General features: G+C 43.6%; 1 protein-coding gene across 3 annotated transcripts in view; it reads right to left on the bottom strand.

Annotated features, from left to right (window-relative positions):
• Window positions 1-842: 842 nt before the first annotated feature.
• The window catches only part of LOC139278916 (E3 ubiquitin-protein ligase RNF166), a 63,637-nt gene continuing 43,360 nt past the window's right edge, over window positions 843-21,119 (bottom strand). For 2 of the 3 annotated variants that reach the window (XM_070898180.1, XM_070898182.1), the window contains exons 3-7: window positions 12,439-12,551; window positions 7,528-7,605; window positions 6,897-7,011; window positions 6,019-6,126; window positions 843-1,935 (exon numbers count right to left, since the gene is read on the bottom strand). In XM_070898180.1, the coding sequence (XP_070754281.1) occupies window positions 1,870-1,935; window positions 6,019-6,126; window positions 6,897-7,011; window positions 7,528-7,605; window positions 12,439-12,551 (480 nt within the window). In that variant the 3' untranslated portion in view covers window positions 843-1,869. The remainder of the gene's footprint in view (window positions 1,936-6,018; window positions 6,127-6,896; window positions 7,012-7,527; window positions 7,606-12,438; window positions 12,552-21,119) is intronic. The other variant, XM_070898181.1, reaches the window with a different exon arrangement.

Below are 21,119 nucleotides of genomic sequence, written 5' to 3' on the forward strand. Positions count from 1 at the left end.
GACAACAATTTTATTTCATATTTGGGTTTCTTTTGCGACCTTTCTCCTATCTTGCTGTTCTGTTCAAGGATTACACAGCTTCAAGACACTCAGTCCCATTAGTACAAAATGATGTACAACAACTTTAGTTTATTTCTGTAGAAAATGGTTGATTCCTTAAAAATAAGTTTATTTGATACTTTGAGCTAACACAGCATTACGACTAATTCTCTTACTCTGACAAAATCAGTCATTTCCAATATTTCAATGGAGGATGTTTGGCTAGTCCATGGATGGTGCAGGTCTACTTACTATTTGGCCCTGAGGTTAGTTGGAGCCTTCCAGTGATATTATAGGGATACTTGCTCCTGCTTTCAGACCTATTCCCAATTCCAAGATCCCAAGGGTGCTGCAAAACCTTTGGCTTTGAAATTACATTCAAAAGGTGCTTGCAAGATTACATCGGCCATTCTATTTGACATCATGCTATATCATTATGGGCTGATTAGCAAATAAATCTTCTGTCATTTTTCAGAGCACATCAAGTGCTCTGAGAAATGCTGTGTGTACTGTACACATAGTTGAGACATTCAACGTGTCTGGAAACCTTGGGCAACACCAGAGGATCTTAATCAGGGAGACCAGTATTGCCCATATGAATGAAAAGACATATTGTTTATCCAGTATGTCCAGTCCTTAATGACTACAGGTACCAGGACTGTCCACAGTTTTAGTCATTCCTGTGAGTTTCGTGAGGATTTATAACCTGCACCTTTTCTGTCAGGGCGAGCCAAACACCTTCCATTAAAATATTGGAAATGACAGATTTCTTCAGAGTAAGAGAATTAGTTGTAATGATGTGTTACCTCAAATAAACCTAATTTTAAAGAAATCAACAATTTTCTACAGAAAAAAAATCTAAAATTGTAGTACTTTGTACATCATCCTCAACACCATATAAGTGGCAATTTAGTAATCAAGTTCTTCCCCCTTATCTATCAGGATTTTCAATGGGATAACAGCTGGAAGGCTAAACAAGAAAAGGAGAATACGTTATCCATTGCGGATAGCTAAATATAGCCTGATGCACACGCACGCGCACACTGTGTCACATCTCTGTTTACAGTGTACTTTCACTAAATTTGCCATCTACTAACTGTTAAATTCGAGCTCTGATTTGCAACAAAATGAACGTTACATGACATTGATGAAAGGTTTCTTCACTCAATTCTCAAGTTTTCTATTCTCTCCTGTACCATTTTAAAAAATATACTTTCATTAATTATAATCCACAAAAATTGCACTAGAAATTAAAAACACAAACTTTAAATCAAATAACCTTTTTACACTAAATCCCCTCACAAAAGTACAACATTTTGTAATGTAGAAAAATGTAGGAACAAATTTATACCAACACTAGGTACAGACATGCACGTGATTTAAAAAAAACACTTGTGACGAAATAGGTCATGTGACTGGCTGAGCTACAAGAACCCTACAGAAAGCTGGGAAGTGAGCATGATCTGTGCCCAAGTGAGAGAAGCTAGCTTGTGTACAGGATGATAGCACCCTATTGAATACTAGGAAGTGGGCACTATCTTTCCCCAGATGAGAGAAGGTGGCCTGTGCAGATGACAGTATCCTACAGAATGCTGGGAAATTGGCAGTCTCTTTGCCCAGGTGAGAGAAATGACCTGTTTATAGAGGATGGCAGCACCTTCCTGAATGCTGGGAAGAAGACACTATTTTTGCCCCGATGAGAGAAGGTGACTTGTGCAGAGGATGATAGGACCCTACAGAATGCTGGGAAATTGGCACTCTCTTTGCCCAGGTGAGAGAAGGTGACCGGTGCAAAGGATGTCTGCTTAGGTCTCTGTGCAGGCAGCTACTTCATTTCTCAGTGAGTGAAAGTGCTATTGCTGCATGTAACGCCGCATCTTCGTCAATGTTGTAATCCTGCAACAAAAGTAGAGAATAAAAAATGCTGATTATTCCAGACCTGTGAGGACTAAGCTTTGTTGAATAATAAATATTTCCTACTCATACACTTTAATGCCCAGATTAATTCTTAGCCACCGTTATATTTTGAAAGTCCCTATCTCTGTAATCCCCTCCGGCCCCACAACCCCCTACCCCTCCCCAAGATGTCTGCGCTGCTCTGCCCTCTTGAGCATCCCTGATTATAATTGCTCAACCCTTGGTGGCCATGCCTTCTGTTGTCTAAGCCCCAATCCCTGGAAGTCCTTGCCTAAACCTCTCCGCCTCTCTTTCCTCCTTAAAACATACCTCGTTGACCTGCGTCAATTTCTACTTATGTGGCTCGATGTCAAATTTTTATCGCATAATACTCCTGTCAAGCGCCTTGGGATGTTTCACTACGTTAAAGGTGCGATATAAATACAAGTTGTTGTTGTTGTTGTTGCTGTTGGATGTAAAAGGGAGGGTACCCACAGATTGACTTTAGACAACTGAACTCTAGCACTTGTTATTTTATGGAAATGACTGCTAGTTTCACAATTCCCAATGTTCCGATTTCATCTATGTGTAACCAAAAATTGAATTACAGCCATGTAAAAATATCAACCAATCATTGCCTCCATAATAAGTGCTCTTGTATGTTACATGAACAAAATCGATAAATGACCATTGCTTTCTTCATTTTCAAAAACATAAAATCCACAGAATCAATAAAATTCTGCACTGGTTACAGCCTATGACTGGGTTTATTTTGTGTTTGTGCACTGCTGAAGCTAATAATTTAGGCTAAAAAACAGAAATAAACTCAATAATGTGCAGCTAGCAGTGCAATATACAATATTATAAAATGGTGCATTGTCCTGTATTATAATATAGTACAAATGCTGTATTATAAAATATGCAGTATACAGCACTGACTTTGGAAACCAATATTGGTCATGATATATAGTAAAATATATATGCATTTGTAAAATGTTCAGGCACTGTGACATCAATTGTATATAGTAAAGATGAAGATTTCTGCTATTCATAATTTACTGTATAGCAAAATTGTAAATGAGCATATAAAGAACAATTTTATATTTTCACTGTAAAAAAAAACCAGCAGAAATCTTCATGGTAAGTAGTTGCAATTAATCTGAATTTAGCTGCTCAGTATTATTTAGAATGAAATAACCTAGACAGATTTTGTAGAGCAGCACAATCAGTTGATAATAATTAGCAAGTTCCTAACATTCGCGAAGGTGGTTCAGCATATTGCTCTGACACCTAGTGGTAGATAATGAGTATCACATTAGTACAATACTGTACTCCCACAGCAGAAGCAAAAGAATCATCCTGCTATTTAGACATACAAAACTTGCATAAATACACAAGTGGGGCAAAGGGAGGGGGAGCGCTGGCAGAAGAAAAAGATACAGAATGCCCCACCCTCCTACACTGAGGATGGTATCCTCTGTGTAGTACACAAGAATACAAGAAATAGGAGCAGGAATAGGCCATTTGACCCCTTGAGCTTGCTCCGCCATTTAATATGATCATTATTTCTTGTTTTATACTCCGTCCAACAGTATAGCTACTGTTAGAGGGCCTATGGACTACATCCACCAGCGAGTTCTTCCCTTTATTATTCCACCCAAACTGATTCAACATCTTGATCTTCTAAGTCAATATCGTTTCTCACTAACGCACTGATCTCATCCTTTATTAACAAAGCTACCCCACCTCCTTTTCCTTTTTGTCTGTCCTTCCGAATTGTTAAATACCCTTGAATATTTAGTTCCCAGCCTTGGTCGCCTTGCAACCATGTCTCTGTAATGGTTAGTAGATCATACCCATTTGTATCTATTTGTGCCATCAACTCATCTATTTTGTTACAAATGCTGCGTGCATTCAGATAAAGAGCATTAAATTTGTTTTTTTACCCTTTTTTCCTGCTTTGACCCCACTTTCTGATTCACTCTTACGTTTATACATTCTGTCCCTTCCTGTCACGCTCTGGTTTTCATTTCCTCCAGTGCTACACCACTCTACTGCCTTCTCCTTATTCTTTGATTTCTTAAATTTTCGTTCAGTTGAACCCTCCCCCTAGTTATTTGATTCGCCAGGACCCTAGTCCCAGCACAGTCCAAGTGGAGTCCGTCACAATGGAACAGCTCCATCTTACCCCAGTGCCAGTGCCCCACAAACCAAAACCCATTTCTCCCACACCAGTCTTTGAGCCATGTGTTTAGCTCTCTGATCTTATTTACTCTATGCAAATTTGCTCGTGGCTCAGGTAGTAATCCAGAGATTATTACCTTTGTGGTTCTGCTTTTTAATTTGTCCCCTAGCTGCTCATACTCCCTCAGCAGAACCTCTTTCTTTGTCCTACCTATGTCGTTGGTACCTACGTAGACCACGACAACTGGATCTTTCCCCCTCCCACTCCAAGTTCCTCCAGCCCAGAGGAGATGTCCTTAATCCTGGCACCGGGTAGGCAACTCAGCCTTTGGGACTCACGCTCTCAGCTGCAGACAACAGTATCTATCCCCCTTATTATATTGTCCCCTATCACTACAACGTTTCTTTTTATTTCCCCCACTTTGAGTGGCCCCCCATACCACAGTGCTGTGGTCAGTTTGCTCATCCTCCCTGCAGTCTCTGCTCTCGTTCGCACAGGGAGTAAGAGCCTCAAACCTGGACAAGAGCAAGGGCTGAGGCTCCTCCATCACTACCTCCTGGGTCCCCATAACTTCCTCACTCATAGTCACACCCTCCTGTCCCTGACCACGGATCGAATTTGAACCAATTAATCTGAGGGGTGTGACTGCCTCCTGGAATGCAGCGTCCAGGTAACTCTCCCCCTCCCTGATGTGTCGTCATGTCTGCAGCTCGGACTCCAGCTCATCAACTCGGAGCTGGAGTTCCTCGAGCTGCAGACACGCTGTAGATGTGGTCGCCGTGGACCTCAATGGGGTCAACCAGCTCCCACATGTTGCAGCAGAAACATATCGCCTGTCCTGCCATTTCTAATGTATTTAGTTACCATTTTTGTTACACAATGCTTTCTGTGGAAATGTGTCTCCTCCCCCAAGTAGTGGTTAACAGTATAATTCACAAAATCTCTCATAAAAGTTAACAGAAGATTGAAAACAGGAATCACAGAGTTTACAAAAACATTCTCGTATGGGTTCAAACAGTTTGATACTTTCAAAGGCTAAAACCAGCATCAAAAAGTATGTAGAAATATTGCAAATGTTGTTACACTTTGTTAGAAATAAATGACTATACTACTTATGAAATTCTTAAACAGTTTGCCTTATTCATGTACAGTCATCAAGTATGACAGATGTACAGCAATGCAAAATTCCTAACCTGGCCTTTATTTCATAGGCTGCTCATGAGACTGATGCAATAAGCTGATAATTATTTAATTAAATACGTGAAGAGACAAATACATGTTCTTTTGTATCCCACTCTGTAGCTACTTTCTGGTAGCCCACCTGAGCCATGCCTCTGGGCCCTTCCCATTCCCCAACTGGCCTATTTTCCATGTTTCCCATTCTACTGTTCTGGTTCTGCATACAGCTTTTTCAGCATCAACTTAGTTTAATTCAAGCAGCTTAAAGCCATTTAGTCAAATCCTATATTAGGGGCAAACTACAAGATATTAATTCAAATTTTTTTTTAGTAAAAGATGTACAACCTACATACTTTTCCAGCCGCTCTCCAGCACCTGGCCACAAATGGTCATTCTTCACGTGATCCTGGACGGTGAGTATTTCAAAGGTGAGGAGTGGGAAATCACAGTTGAACCCGATCCTTTCCTCCTGACATCTACACACATGCACTTTCCTGGAGTCACTAGTTATCGATCAGGAGTGGGACAGCGAACTTTTCCTATCCCATCTGCCATCTTGGCTCAGATCAGCTAACTGAGCAGAGACTGAGTATCCAAACTGGGGGCATCCTGATCGATATTGTTCAATGAATTTACATACTGGACAGTGCAATTACAAACTGAGTCACTGCAGCACTCTAAATAATCTTTTTTCATTATGTTAATTAATTCATACTCACCACAAATGTATCATAGGAGAACTTATGCCTGTGAAGCAAGTGCTGGAGAAAGTTGGCACTCTTGTAGCTTGGATCTCCCCATGGCATTGCCACACAAATTGGACATACCTATTCAGGTAAGTGATTAAAAACAAAATCAAAGAGCTAGAAGATAAAAGAATAATATACCAGTCCATTCTTTTTGCTTTTTCTAATCATTTGTTAGTCAGTTGTCCATTCAGCAAAGCCAGCACAAGAGGCACTCCCAAAGCATAAGCAGCATGGGGTGCATTCTGTGTTTTTCCTCAACCCCGCTTCCTCTGCTTCCAGTAACAAGCCATGAAAATATACAATGTCCCCTCTCACCCTGCTCTCCGAAATTCTCTTTTTCAAAATTGGAGGTGAAGTTTTTTCAAATATAAATTTTGTTCAAATAAACTACAACATGTTTAGGAGATGGTTTAAATTTTGTTTAAGCTTTCATTATTATGTGTGAGAAAATGTGTGGCATTCCTGACAAAGGGATCCAATTTAGTGGAAATATTTTTCAGATACTGTGGCATCACCTACAGCCAGTTGAAGAATGCATAATATTTTTATACACAAGATGGCAACAGAGTTAAGAGACTATCAAAACTTATTCCATTGAGCCACCTGGAGTTCAGGGCTTGTAACTACATCATGATGATTGACAGCAAAATTGAATGGAAATATTAACATAATAATTTGCAATAGTAAATGTTGACACAAAAGCATGATTCAAATTGTAAGAACAGGAAGTAGGGCTTGTGAACGGAAAGTACATGCCCTACACAAGATTGTTAATATATAGATATACTACAATACCTCAACTTTTAATTATCTGGGACTGGATATTAAATGAAAAATTGGGAACTTACCACTTTGTTGGGATCATTGCGATGATTTTCCATGCAGTGTTTGACTAGTTCCTGTTGGTCAAGGTTTCGTGCCCCACAGTATGGGCAGATGAATGTGGAACGGTTTGGAATATTACTGAAGGAGAACAAATTTGCTTTAGTAATTTGTAAACGTAACTTTACCAAAGTAACCAGCAGGTTTGCTAGGTCAAGAATAGTGATTGGCTCTGTGTTGTACCAGGACATAAAGTCTCTCCTGTATTGTTATCACCTTCAGGAGAGGGTAAAATATGGAGGAGAAAATAAAAGACTTCTAGAGGGGAATAGCTGGGTTATCCGTTTCAAGTATGTCTGATTACTCTGATCCCAAAACAAGCACAATATAAATACAATGCAACGTCCATCCTGCTGCAAAAGAATTGCCGTGTTAAATATAGTTTTGTTTCCAAGCTGATCTCCTGTGGTATTGCTCATGAGTTGTCTGGGGTCTGGTGTGAAATTGTGATGTTTTGTGTTATCTCATTCCAAGACAGAAAGCAGAGCAGGCACAACTGGGGGCTTGGAGGCTGGAGTACAGTGGCACAAGGCTTTGACCAGTATACAGGATTTAAATGTTTAATACCATTGTACTTTGAGAGAAGTAGGGGCTTACCTGTTTGGGAACCCAACGCACTGTGATGACAGCTGTGGTGAGGAAATTTCCCCCCGGATCAGATTTTCAACCAGAAGGCTGTATATGGGAGAAAATATTTTTTGTTTGTCCAATCAGAAAATCGGATGCATCTTTAAAACATCATAATTTATTTTATGATTGATAGAAAGACTGGCCTTCCAGACAAAGTATAACTTCATTTTTCTAAGCCCTGCCCTACCTATCCAGGACTCTTGGGGGAGAATTGCACCCCCCATTAGTGCCCCTGGGGGGAGGGCGCTAAAGGGGCACAAATGCCTTTTTGACCAGGCACCGCGCTGACATCGACTCCCGCCATATTGGGTGGGAGTTTAGCGACGGCGCTGCAGCGCTGCGACCCGATCTCCAATGCCCAGAGATCGTGGTCCCATCGCTGTGCACATTGCCCCGGACCCGAAACTTGCTTTCTCCCCCCGCAGCCGCAGGAGGCGTGGATCGGGTGGCCGGCTGCTACCGGGGCGATGGTTAAAGGCGAGGTAGCCGAGATAAGTAAAAAAAAACGTAACCTATGTTGTTGCTATTTTCTTCGCAGGTTCCTGCCTGCGATCGTTCAGCCCGGCAGTCTGCTCGAGTTTGCCGCTCCATGGTTGTCCAGGTAGGTGACTTTCAAATTGCAGAGCCTGCAATGATGGCCTTTCCCTTTAACTGAGGGAAGGGCCCTTTGAACGCGGCAGTGCTGCACGCCCCAGTGTACAGTGCTGCTGAGCTCTCCGCCCCACCTGCGTCCTTCAGTGCTCCAAGAAGGAAGTGGAACACTTGATTTAGTGCTCCACTTACTTCCTGGAGTGCGAAAGCCAATTTTTTGGAAGCTGGGAAGTGGTAGCTAAGATTCCCAGCATTCAAAAGTTACCGCCCCCAAACGGGACGATAATGAATTTCGCCCCCTTGGAATGAGGTGAAAGAGGCCGCCCAAAGCTACACTGCAGGTATTGCAGTTCATTAATGTAACATATATAGGGCAACACTGGTGCATTATGTGGATATATAACTTATTTGAGACTTTTCACTCAGGGATTGGGGAATAGCCCCAGGTTTCCTCGACAGGTGAACAGACATATTCTTGAAGAGATTTCAAACTCACAAAAGGCAAGTTTTATATTTTATGAATACCATAATTTGTGTTTATAATTTTAGTACTATGTCCTCTGGTTACTGCCAAACAAGATGGAAACAGAAGGCATTTGCAAAATATATGTTGAATGGTTCCAATGGTTCCCTTTCTCCTTCTTGCCAGTTGCTTTATTGGTAGAGCTTTGCTGATGGCTGATTCTTGATTGATAGCTTTCATTCCCATTTGCTCCTTGTTCATTGGCAGGTCCCTTGACTGTTCAGTTATGATTGGTTGTTATTTTATAAAAATAACATTTGAACAATTTAACTGCAAATATAATATATGCAAGAAAGTGCCGAGCCTGATATGTGACAGAAGAATGCAAGATAGATAATATTAGCAGTAAAAAGGATGGATTGGTACTAATTCTTGCCTGATGTCTGGTCCCATACCCCACATTCTGCCTTTTCCCACCATCCCCTCTCACTCTGTGTTATCCTCCCACCTCATCTCCTCACCACTCAAGTTCCTCCCCTCTATCCTGCTGTCCCTCTATCTCTTCACTCCTACTGGTTCCCCTACCCTTTTACCCTCTGCATCCTCCTCTCTGCCTCATTCGCCTGTTGCCACCCTCATCCCTTTCCCCTCACCTCCCTGATGCTATCACTAGGCTCATGCCAAAGCACTTACTTAGGAATCTGGCAAGTTAATTTACAGTGCTTATAGTCCTATAAATAGAGTATAGAACAACCATTGCTATAAAAACAATCATTCGCCTGTCTTTGTGCTAAACTGTTCAAAAAACGTGCATGTTTCTTCAAATTAGAATCACTTCAAGTTTTGCAGCAATGCAGTAGTTTTAAAAACAAAATGGCAGCTTCGTAGCTTAGTGGTGGGGTCCAGTGAAAAAGAGAGGGCAGGGACAGGCATCATCAATGGGGCAAGTAAACAGACAAAGGCCCGAGGACAGGCAGAGTGGGCCAGAAGTTTCAGAATGGTGAATAAGCATTGCCAAAGGAGGGGGTGCACGGACAGGCAGTCAGAGGTCTGAGGACAGCGGGTGCAGGAAGCCAGCTAGCCAAAGATCCAAGTGGTGTGGCGGACATTGGACAGTCATTTAGGAGGTGCCAAGTCTGATAGTAGGTTTAAGAGGGGGCCTGGATTGCCTGATTCCCGGGGACACATAACAGCATGGACGGACAGAACTGGGGAGGGGAAGAGGCTGGAGATGTTGAGGCCTTAGTCCCAGGGAAGCAGACATAGGTTAAATAATTATAAAGACATTATAACATTTTTTTTTAAGTTACATAAAAACAAAGGAATTGTGGGAATGCTGGCACAGAGAAGTTAAAAATAAATCTTATTTGCAGTATCACCTCGAGGAACAGACCTGGGAAACAGAGCATGAAGGAGCAGTATAGTTGCCTAATTTTGGGAGTACTGAAAGGTAAATATACATAACTTACAGTTTATTATAGGTTAAAAGTAACATTCAGGTGCGACAGGTGTGATGAAAATAGTGTAACACAAAAGTCACGACACAGGAAGGAAATGTGAAATGGACAGGGTGTGCACTGTATCCAAAACTTATAGATATATTGATTAAAAGATCCAATTTAGTGTTGTTTATGGGTAGTACTGGGTCATGGAGGATGTGTGTAATGTTTATTTACTAACCTAACTGCCCCTTTGAAACCATTGTTTAAGTGCTACTTTATGGAATCCAGGTAAGTGTAGCTGCTTGTAAATTCATTAGGTGAATTAGAATTCAGTAAATTCTTTATATATTTCAGGCTCCAAGTCAGAAGAACCAAGGATGAAATGCCTGTCTTTCTTATTTAAAAAAAACTGCTTGTATCTGTAACAATGTGCAACAGTTGTGCACTAGATACATACACATATCTAAGCAGAGCTCCTGTGACATTGCTCATGGTTAATCAGAGGTTAAGTTGTTGCTGGGGGTGGAAAGTGGAAAGAAGTTTATAAGACATCTCACAGAGATAGTAAAATTATTGTGACTGGCTTTCTTAGCGTATTTAAGCAGAGCAGGTTGATGAAACATTTTACATTCAGAACTGTATTCAGAATTCCCTCCAAACTTGAATAAGTTATCACCTATTTATAAGAACAATCACTGTTTTTGAGTTTTCAGTCTAAAAAAAAGGCAGCTACTGTAACCATGTGAAGACAATGCAAATATATAAAGATTCCACTTGTAATTTGGAAAATTTAAAGTTACATTTATTACACCATTTGAATAATCTAAATTGTATTTTTCAGCAGAAGTTGAACAGTTCATACTAGGTTTTTTTATACAAATTTCAGTTAACTTTCATTGTCTAAAAAAGAGTTTGTGAGGATTTTTGTTCAGTAATTACTTATTGGAAAGGGCAGGACTTACAATGCCTAGCTGTTAATCATAAAAAATTCTAGAAACTATATGCACAGATGCCTGCTGATAACTAACCTGCTACAACTGGACTCTTCTCACCTAACAGTGATGGTCTGGGAACCTACAGGAAATCCACACTCAGGATTCTCACATGGGCATAAGCTTCCAATGGAAAAAACTGTTACAGGAATGCCAAACATAGAAAATGTTTTGGAAATAAGTTTAAACATATTCTTGTACATTCTGTAGTGTATTTCTTTATTGTATTCTAAACCTCACTTTCAGCAGAAAGCCCACCTTCATCTCTCCAGAATTGACTACCTCCAACGCTCTCTGTGCTGGTATCCAGATTTCTACCTTTTTAAACTGAAATGTCCAAAATACCTCCACCATCATCCTATCCTGCAGTGAATTCTGTTCCAATATCACCTCTGTTTTCACTACCCTCCAATGGTTCTCCATCTCCCAACACATTCAATTCAACATCCTTGTCCTCATCTACAAGTCCCTTCATAGCTCTGCAGCCTCCTCCAATTGCCAACACACAGTCTGCTCTTCCTGGCAACTGGTTTTGCAATTCCCACATTCTCTGCTCCACTTTTGGTCGCACAGCCTTCAGTCCTGCACTCTGGAGTGCTCTCCCTGCATTCTTTTAATTTGATATTTTCGCTCCTCCGTCTAAAGGCTCCTCAAAATTTACCCCCAACTTTGTTTTCAATTATTCCCATAAAGGTTCTTCCATTACTGCTTAGTGCCAGATTGTCATGTCTGCTAGGTACTTTCAGACATTTTATTATTCTTGCCTTGTAAAGAGAGTACTTGAGATCGCTTCCACAAATCCAGGAATGTATGCTAGACAGTTACTTAAACGATAAAGGGATAAGGGGTTATGGGGAGCGGGCGGGGACGTGGAGCTGAGTCCATGATCAGATCAGCCATAATCTTATTGAATGGCGGAGCAGGCTCGAGGGGCCGTATGGCCCACTCCTGTTCCTATTTCTTATGTTCTTATCATACTGAACCGAGCAGTTCTTTTACTGCAGGAGGAATTGTTCAAGTATTTACATTGTGCTGTATGCAAGCAGCTCTTGTGCACAGTTATTTTTACGTCATCTCTGAAGATTAAACAGTTTCAACTTTTAAAATTATTTTTCTAAAAAGTGAATTGTGCACGCAAGAATGGTTTATACATTTTAGTTGCCTCCTCCCCCAAAACACTAAAGTAATGCTCGTGACTGAAAATGGATGCTACTACTGGGTTAATGGATTTCAGCAATAACTTTGATGGTTGAAATTGTACCATCTAAAACAGTGCTTCGAAATTGATCAGGAGTGTCACGACAGTTTGTAAACTTTAATAATGGCTTATTCTCAAAAAACCTTTGTGGAAGTTGCAGTGTTGCATCTAGTTGCATTGCAGGCTCCTTACCTGGGAATGGGCTGTGTGGTCGGAACAACTGGTACAAACTTTGGGCAGTTGTCCATCTGCTCCTGAACTTTACTGCAGGAGGAAATATGAGTCCGCATCTTCACCAGGGTCACCTAGTGCAATAAACGTATTAGATTGCATATATCTGACAAAAATTTTGAATAATTCCATATTTCTCTTACATTGATTAGCAATATAAAATGCACAATTGTTCTTAATTGAAATTTGAATCAATATCATGCAGAAAATGGCCTTCCATTGACATTTTGTTGCTTAATTCAAATTACCGGTGAATTCGAATTATCTCTGCAAATAGGTCCTGGACAATGAAATCTGTCGCTTAATTGAAATTCAACCTCATGACGAACGTTAGGAATCTTGATGAGGCATTCCTCCCCAACTGAGTGCAGTGCATCATCACAATCAGCCAAAGACCAGTTTGACAATATGGATGGGCAGAAGTTAAACACCCTTGCAAAATTTAATTCATTGCACAGAAGTGAACATCATTTTCTCCACTGAACTGAAAAAAAATCACTGCTGGTTCCCAATTTGGAAATAAAGAGGATGCATACCTCAGCTTGTCCCGATAGCAAATTAGCTTTCCTGAGCAGACCTCAGCAGCTAACCTTCCTGGACTGTCTGACTGGAAAAGGCAAATGAATTTGACAAGAATTTGGAACTGACCCTGTCAGGGGTGTAATTATACTGTGACAAGCGTACGTTGCCAGTTTCCATTCTAAGGGCCCAAGTTTCCACATGATTTGCGCCTGATTTTTAGGAGCAACTGGTGGAGAACGGACTATCTTAGAAATCGCAATTCTCCACATTTTTTTTTCTGCAGTTCTAGTCAGGTAGAACAGTTCTACTTTGGAACAGAATTTTTTCTTCAAAAGGGGGCGTGTCCGGCCACTGACGCCTGATTTGAAAGTTTCCACAGTGAAAACGTACTCCAAACTAAAGTAGAATGGAGCAAGTGAAGATTTTTGTAGAACTGAAAAAACCTGTTCTACACATTAAAAAATCAGGCGCAGGTTACAAATTAGGCATCCAGAACGAGGTGGGGGGTGAGGGGGGGGAAGGGAAGTCATTAAATTCTATAATAAATCCTTATTTATACTTATACAAATATTATACAAATAAATCCAACCTGAATAAACATTTATAAAGAAAGAAAAGATTAAATAAACCATCTTCCTACCTGTGTGAAAGTGCTTCAGGCAGGCCTTTCGGGACCGAAGGCTGAACGGGCCGGCCCGAGACTTCGGGCAGGGCCCGTCCCCAGCACCAGATTTACAGGTAGGTGGCGTTGGGTCGGGTTGGGTTGGGTCGGGGAGGTTCGGGTCGGGGGGGGGGGGGGGGAGGGAGAGGGAGAGGGAGAGAGAGGGGGGGAGGGAGAGGGAGAGAGAGGGGGGAGAGAGAGAGAGAGGGAGAGGGGGGGAGAGAGAAGGGGGGGGAGAGAGAGGGAGGGAGAGGGGGGGAGGGGGGGAGGGAGAGAGAGAGAGGGAGGGAGGGAGGTCAGGTCGGATCCAGTCCGGGAGCGGGAGTCGGGTCGGGTCCAGTGGGGGGTGGGGGGGGGGGGGTCGGGAGCGCGGGTCGGGTCGGGTCGAGTCGGGGAGCGGGAACAGGAGCGCGCGTCGGGTCGGGTCGAGTCGGGGAGGCGGGGAGCGGGAACAGGAGCGCGGGTCGGGTCGAGTCGGGGAGCGGGAACAGGAGCGCGGGTCGGGTCGGGTCGAGTCGGGGAGGCGGGGAGCGGGAACAGGAGCGCGGGTCGGGTCGGGTCGAGTCGGGGAGCGGGAACAGGAGCGCGCGTCGGGTCGGGTCAGTCGCGGGGGGGGGGCGCGGGTGTCGGGTCTCGTCCGGAGGCAGGGGGGCGGGGGGGGGGGAGCGGGTGTCGGGTCTGGTCCGGAGGCAGGTGGGGGGGGGGGGGGGGAGCGGGTGTCGGGTCTGGTCCGGAGGCAGGGGGGGGGGGAGCGGGTGTCGGGTCTGGTCCGGAGGCAGGTGGGGGAGGTGGGGGGGGGGGGGGGGCGCGGGGAGCGAGTGTCGGGTCTGGAAGGGGGGGGGGGAGGGGAAGCAGGAGTTGGCCATGGGAGGAGCCTTATTCACGCAGCCCCAGTGAGGCCATTCAGCCAGGGCTAGGGGCTGCGTGCTTCGGGCCCCTCCCACACAGTTCGGCGCCTGGAGCTACTGCACTTGCGTGCCGACTGTAGCGCGCATGTGCAGAGGTCCCGGCACTGTTTTCAGCGCAGGGACCTGGCTCCGCCCCCCCACAGCTCGTGCTGGCTGCGCCGAGGGCCAGAGGATCTGCAAATAGGTGGAGAATACCGAGCATTTTTTTAGGCGCACTTTGTGGCGCGAAAAACGGGCGTCCAGGTCGGGACTGCGCCGTTCTAGGCGCGTGTGGAAACTTGGGCCCTAAGTATGGACATAGGAATTTATAATGGAAAAGTTGAATTTGCCTACTCACCTAACCTATCCAAGTCACTCTGCAGCCTCATAGCATCCACCTCGCAGCTCACACTGCCACCCAACTTAGTGTCATCCGCAAATTTGGAGATACTATATTTAATCCCCTCATCTAAATCATTAATGTACAATGTAAACAGCTGGGGCCCCAGCACAGAACCTTGCGGCACCCCACTAGTCACTGCCTGCCATTCTGAAAAGTACCCATTTACTCCTGCAGAAGGACACAAGATTTTCAATATGTTATAGACGAATAAGATAGATATATATAAGAAATTTGCAAGTAAGTGTACTGCGTGACAAAATAACATACTGTTTTTATAATATTACTAGTGGATTGTCCTGGTATATCCCAATGGCTTTGTAAGTACAGGTTGGACCTCTCTGGTCCAGGACTCTCAGGACCGGAAACATCAGTGGTTCGGCATTAGTTGGGCCTGAGGGAGAGGATGGTTTATAAAAAAAGATTTCACAGCCTGTGAGTTTGAAATGCAATCTGTGAGTTTTTCAGTCTGAAGTTATCTGTGCCATCTCAGTGAGTGTTGCAATGTGTTACCTGTGCAATATGAGTGTGCAAGGCGGGACCTGTGCCGTGGGTCTGTAACTTTAGCTCCAGGATGATCAGGGCTGGGAACTCAACATCCAAGGGTATTCAACATTCAGGAAGGATAGAATAAAAGGAAAAGGAGGTGGGGTAGCATTGCTGGTTAAAGAGGAGATTAATGCAATAGTTAGGAAGGACATTAGCTTGGATGATGTGAAATCTATATGGGTAGAGCTGCAGAACACCAAAGGGCAAAAAACGTTAGTGGGAGTTGTGTACAGACCTCCAAACAGTAGTAGTGATGTTGGGGAGGGCATCAAACAGGAAATTAGGGGTGCATGTAATAAAGGTGCAGCAGTTATCATGGTTGACTTTAATATGCATATAGATTGAGCTAACCAAACTGGAAGCAATACGGTGGAGGAGGATTTCCTGGAGTGCATAAGGGATGGTTTTCTAGACCAATATGTCGAGGAACCAACTAGGGGGGAGGCCATCTTAGACTGGGTGTTGTGTAATGAGAGAGGATTAATTAGCAATCTCGTTGTGCGAGGCCCCTTGGGGAAGAGTGACCATAATATGGTGGAATTCTACATTAGGATGGAGAATGAAACAGTTAATTCAGAGACCATGGTCCAGAACTTAAAGAAGGGTAACTTTGAAGGTATGAGGCGTGAATTGGCTGGGATAGATTGGCGAATGATACTTAAGGGGTTGACAGTGGATGGGCAATGGCAGATATTTAGAGACCGCATGGAGGAACTACAACAATTGTACATCCCTGTCTGGCGTAAAAATAAAAAAGGTGGCTCAACCGTGGCTATCAAGGCAAATCAGGGATAGTATTAAAGCCAAGGAAGTGGCATACAAATTGGCCAGAAATAGCAGCGAACCCGGGGACTGGGAGAAATTTAGAACTCAGCAGAGGAGGACAAAGGGTTTGATTAGGGCAGGGAAAATAGAGTACGAGAGGAAACTTGCAGGGAACATTAAGACAGACTGCAAAAGCTTCTATAGACATGTAAAGAGAAAAAGTTTAGTAAAGACAAACGTAGGTCCCCTGCAGTCAGAATCAGGGGAAGTCATAACGGGGAACAAAGAAATGGCGGACCAATTGAACAAGTACTTTGGTTCGGGATTCACTAAGGAGGACACAAACAACCTTCCGGATATAAAAGGGGCCAGAGGGTCTAGTAAGAAGGAGGAACTGAGGGAAATCCTTATTAGTCGGGAAATTGTGTTGGGGAAATTGATGGGATTGAAGGCCGATAAATCCCCAGGGCCTAATGGACTGCATCCCAGAGTACTTAAGGAGGTGGCCTTGGAAATAGCGGATGCATTGACAGTCATTTTCCAACATTCCATAGACTCTGGATCAGTTCCTATGGAGTGGAGGGTAGCCAATGTAACCCCACTTTTTAAAAAAGGAGGGAGAGAGAAAACAGGGAATTATAGACCGGTCAGCCTGACCTCAGTAGTGGGTAAAATGATGGAATCAATTATTAAGGATGTCATAGCAGCGCATTTGGAAAGAGGTGACATGATAGGTCCAAGTCAGCATGGATTTGTGAAAGGGAAATCATGCTTGACAAATCTTCTGGAATTTTTTGAGGATGTTTCCAGTAGAGTGGACAAGGGAGAACCAGTTGATGTGGTGTATTTGGACTTTCAGAAGGCTTTCGACAAGGTCCCACACAAGAGATTAGTGTGCAAAGTTAAAGCACATGGGATTGGGGGTAGTGTGCTGACGTGGATTGAGAACTGATTGACAGAAAGGAAGCAAAGAGTAGGAGTAAATGGGTACTTTTCAGAATGGCAGGCAGTGACTAGTGGGGTACCGCAAGGTTCTGTGCTGGGGCCCCAGCTGTTTACATTGTACATTAATGATTTAGACGAGGGGATTAAATGTAGTATCTCCAAATTTGCGGATGACACTAAGTTGGGTAGCAGTGTGAGCTGCGAGGAGGATGCTAAGAGGCTGCAGAGTGACTTGGATAGGTTAGGTGAGTGGGCAAATGCATGGCAGATGAAGTATAATGTGGATAAATGTGAGGTTATCCACTTTGGTGATAAAAACAGAGAGACAGACTATTATCTGAATGGTGACAGATTAGGAAAAGGGGAGGTGCAACGAGACCTGGGTGTCATGGTACATCAGTCACTGAAGGTTGGCATGCAGGTACAGCAGGCAGTTAAGAAAGCAAATGTCATTTTGGCCTTCATAGCGCAGGGGATTTGAGTACAGGGCAGGGAGGTGTTACTACAGTTGTACAGGGCTTTGGTGAGGCTACATCTGGAGTATTGTGTACAATTTTGGTCTCCTAACTTGAGGAAGGACATTCTTGCTATTGAGGGAGTGCAGCGAAGGTTCACCAGACTGATTCCCGGGATGGCGGGACTGACATATCAAGAAAGACTGGATCAACTGGGCTTGTATTCACTGGAATTCAGAAGAATGAGAGGGGATCTCATAGAAACATTTAAAATTCTGACAGGATTGAACAGGTTAGATGCAGGAAGAATGTTCCCAATGTTGGGAAAGTCCAGAACCAGGGGTCACAGTCTAAGGATAAGGGGTAAGCCATTTAGAACCGAGATGAGGAGAAACTTCTTCACCCAGAGAGTGGTGAACCTGTGGAATTCTCTACCACAGGAAGTTGTTGATCCAATTCATTAAATATATTCAAAAAGGAGTTAGATGTAGTCCTTACTACTAGGGGGATCAAGGGGTATGGCGAGAAAGCAGGAATGGGGTTCTGAAGTTGCATGTTCAGCCATGAACTCATTGAATGGCGGTGCAGGCTCGAAGGGCCGAATGGCCTACTCCTGCACCTATTTTCTATGTTTCTATGTCTATGTTAAACGGTGTTTCAGAAAGCGGGCTCAGTTGCTGCTCTGGTGTGCGTGTGGCGGTTGGCTGGGAACGGCTGTCAATCAGTGAGCATGTGCGGCGATTGGCTGGAGCAGCTGTCAGTCAGGGAATGTGTTCAGCGATTGGCTGGAGCGGCTGTCAGTCAGTATGTTCGGTGATTGGCTGGAGTGGCTGTCAGTCAGTGAGTGTGTGCGTGGGTGCTGAGGGAGCCACCCACAGGCTGCCAGTACACACTCACACATGGGAGCCCCAGCGCTGTCGACCGGTATGCATGACCTCCCGTGGTTCGTAAAATTCTCTGTTCCGGCACCGGTCAAGTCCCGAGGGTGCTGGACCAGAGAGGTCAAACTTGTAGAAGTATAGAAAGGATAGCTGAGTGGTGTCTGGCTTTCTTGGAGGTAAAATGTAATTCAATAGTGGCTAATTAGAATGTAACAATCATCTGAAGGAATAAACATGAACATTTGTTCTCTGGTATGTTTTAGAGTCATATGCAGGAAATTCTGATAGGACAAACAGTTATTCACTTGCAGGGAGAAAGACCCATTGATGTATAGTGGGAAGTTGAACATCCCACAAATACTCAGACTGCGGCAACTCCCTGAAGTTAACAGAACGATAGGTCGAGATCAAAATATCAACTTTAAGCTTAAGCCAATCTAAAATCATTAATGAAGCTACTGAAACACACAAAAGGTAATCATTGTATTATTAAAAAAGTATTTGTTCAACATAGAAATTTAAATTACTAAGAAACAGCAGGCAAAAGAACCCTAGTGACTAGCTGACTCGCCTTCTGTTTATCTTAAAAAAAATTAGAAGTGAATCCCAGTGCATTTATTATGGGCTTCACAAAGCATGTTAGAAACCTAAATTTGGTACTATCTCATCCTCTAAGATGACAATCGAAGCATTATACTCAACCATTGTCCTTTTGTACACACACTTTCATTGTGCTCAAGGTGCATGGCACATTTTTCTTGAAGGTAGAGCTAGTAGCTATGATACATCAAGGGATCAGTGCTGGGTCCCCAACTAGTTACAATCTATATTAACGACTTGGAAGAAGGGACTGAGTGCAAAAGGACATAGATAGGCTAAGTGAGTGGGCAAAAATTTTGTAGATGGAGTATAATGTTGAAAAGTGTGAGATCATGCACTTTGGCAGACAAAATCAAAGAGCAAGTTATTATTTAAATGGAGAAAGATTGCAAAGTGCCGCAGTACAGCGGGACCTGGGGGTACTTGTGCATGAAACACAAAAGGATAGTATGCAGGTACAGCAAGTGATCTTGGCCTTTATTGCAAAGGGGTTGGAGTATAAAAGCAGGGAAGTCTTGCTAAGTTATATAAGTTATTGGTGAAGCCACACCTGGAATACTGCATGCAGTTTTGGTTTCCATATTTACGAAAGGATGTACTTACTTTGGAGGCAGTTCAAAGAAGGTTCACTAGGTTGATTCCGGGGATGAGGGGGTTGACTTATGAGGAAAGGTTGAGTAGATTGGGCCTCTACTCATTGGAATTCGGAAAAACGAGAGCTGATCTTATCGAAACGTATAAGATTATGAGGGGGCTTGACAAGGTGGATGCAGAGGGGATGTTTCCACTGATGGGGGAGACTAGAGGGCATGATCTTAGAATAGCGGGCCGCCCATTTAAAACAGAGATGAGGAGAAATTTCTTCTCTCAGAATAAATTTAAGACAGAAATAGACAGTTTCTTAAATGATAAGGGGCTAAGGGATTATGGGGAGTGGGTGGGGAAGTGGAGCTGAGTCCATTATCAGATCAGCCATGATCGTATTAAATGGCAGAGCAGGCGCGAGGGGCCGTATGGCCTACTCCTGCTCCTATTTCTTATGTTCTTAAACAGATACTGAGGTGTGCAGGCTGACAGGCTCCTCTGCTGCTAAAAGGTTTTTCAGTGAAGTTAGCAGCAGTGGACGCAGGAGATAGCCCCATTCTCCTAACAATCCATGATTCTTCTCCTTTAAATAATACAGGTGCTGTGAAATGTTGCACAATGATGGCATCATGTCTGTTTCTCAGATAATTGCCACTGACATAAATGATATTTCTCTGCTCAGATATCACTTGAAAATGAAGTCTGCCCATGAAAGCCATGAGGTTTGGCTGTGATGATGTGTGGCTCTTCGCCAGCTGATGAAAGCTATGCATCCGGATCAGATTGATGTCTCCTTTCCACAGGAAAAGTGATGTGTTGCCCTTGCAAACACAGTTGTCACTTCCCTGATACATATGTGCACTACAGGTTGCCTGATGAGGCAGATATTTCGTGAGTGGCATGGAAAGATGTGGTAGCGTGAAAGCTTCATGCTGTGATAACTTTCACTTCTTCAGGAAGAGCCATCCGTGATCCAGGTGTTATGCACAAATCATTGATCAGCAGATGGCATAACTACGGCAGGCTGATTTATGAAGTGGAGGCAGTGAAGACAAGAATCTTCTGATGAGGCTCATGGGTATTGACACCTTGCCCTGAGGTCTGTCCAGCTGACTATGCATTCCACCACCTGCCCTATCCAAATTGCCGTCACATCTTGGTCTCTCTCACTACTCTTCTGGTGCCATCTCCCTTTGGTCCACCCTCAACGCCTCTTCTTTAAAATCCTCGTTCTCTACCGCTGCCCCCCACCCACCCCTATCCGAAGTTTCTCCCGAGTTATCCTCCCTCAGCCTCTGCACTGTGACTCCTCATCCTCAGTGATTTCAATCTTAATCTCAACTCATCTTATTCTCACTCCTTGGATTTCACTGACCTCCTGAAACCTTTTTC

The sequence above is a fragment of the Pristiophorus japonicus genome, chromosome 13 (assembly GCF_044704955.1).
Source record: "Pristiophorus japonicus isolate sPriJap1 chromosome 13, sPriJap1.hap1, whole genome shotgun sequence".
Taxonomy (NCBI): Eukaryota; Metazoa; Chordata; class Chondrichthyes; family Pristiophoridae; genus Pristiophorus; species Pristiophorus japonicus.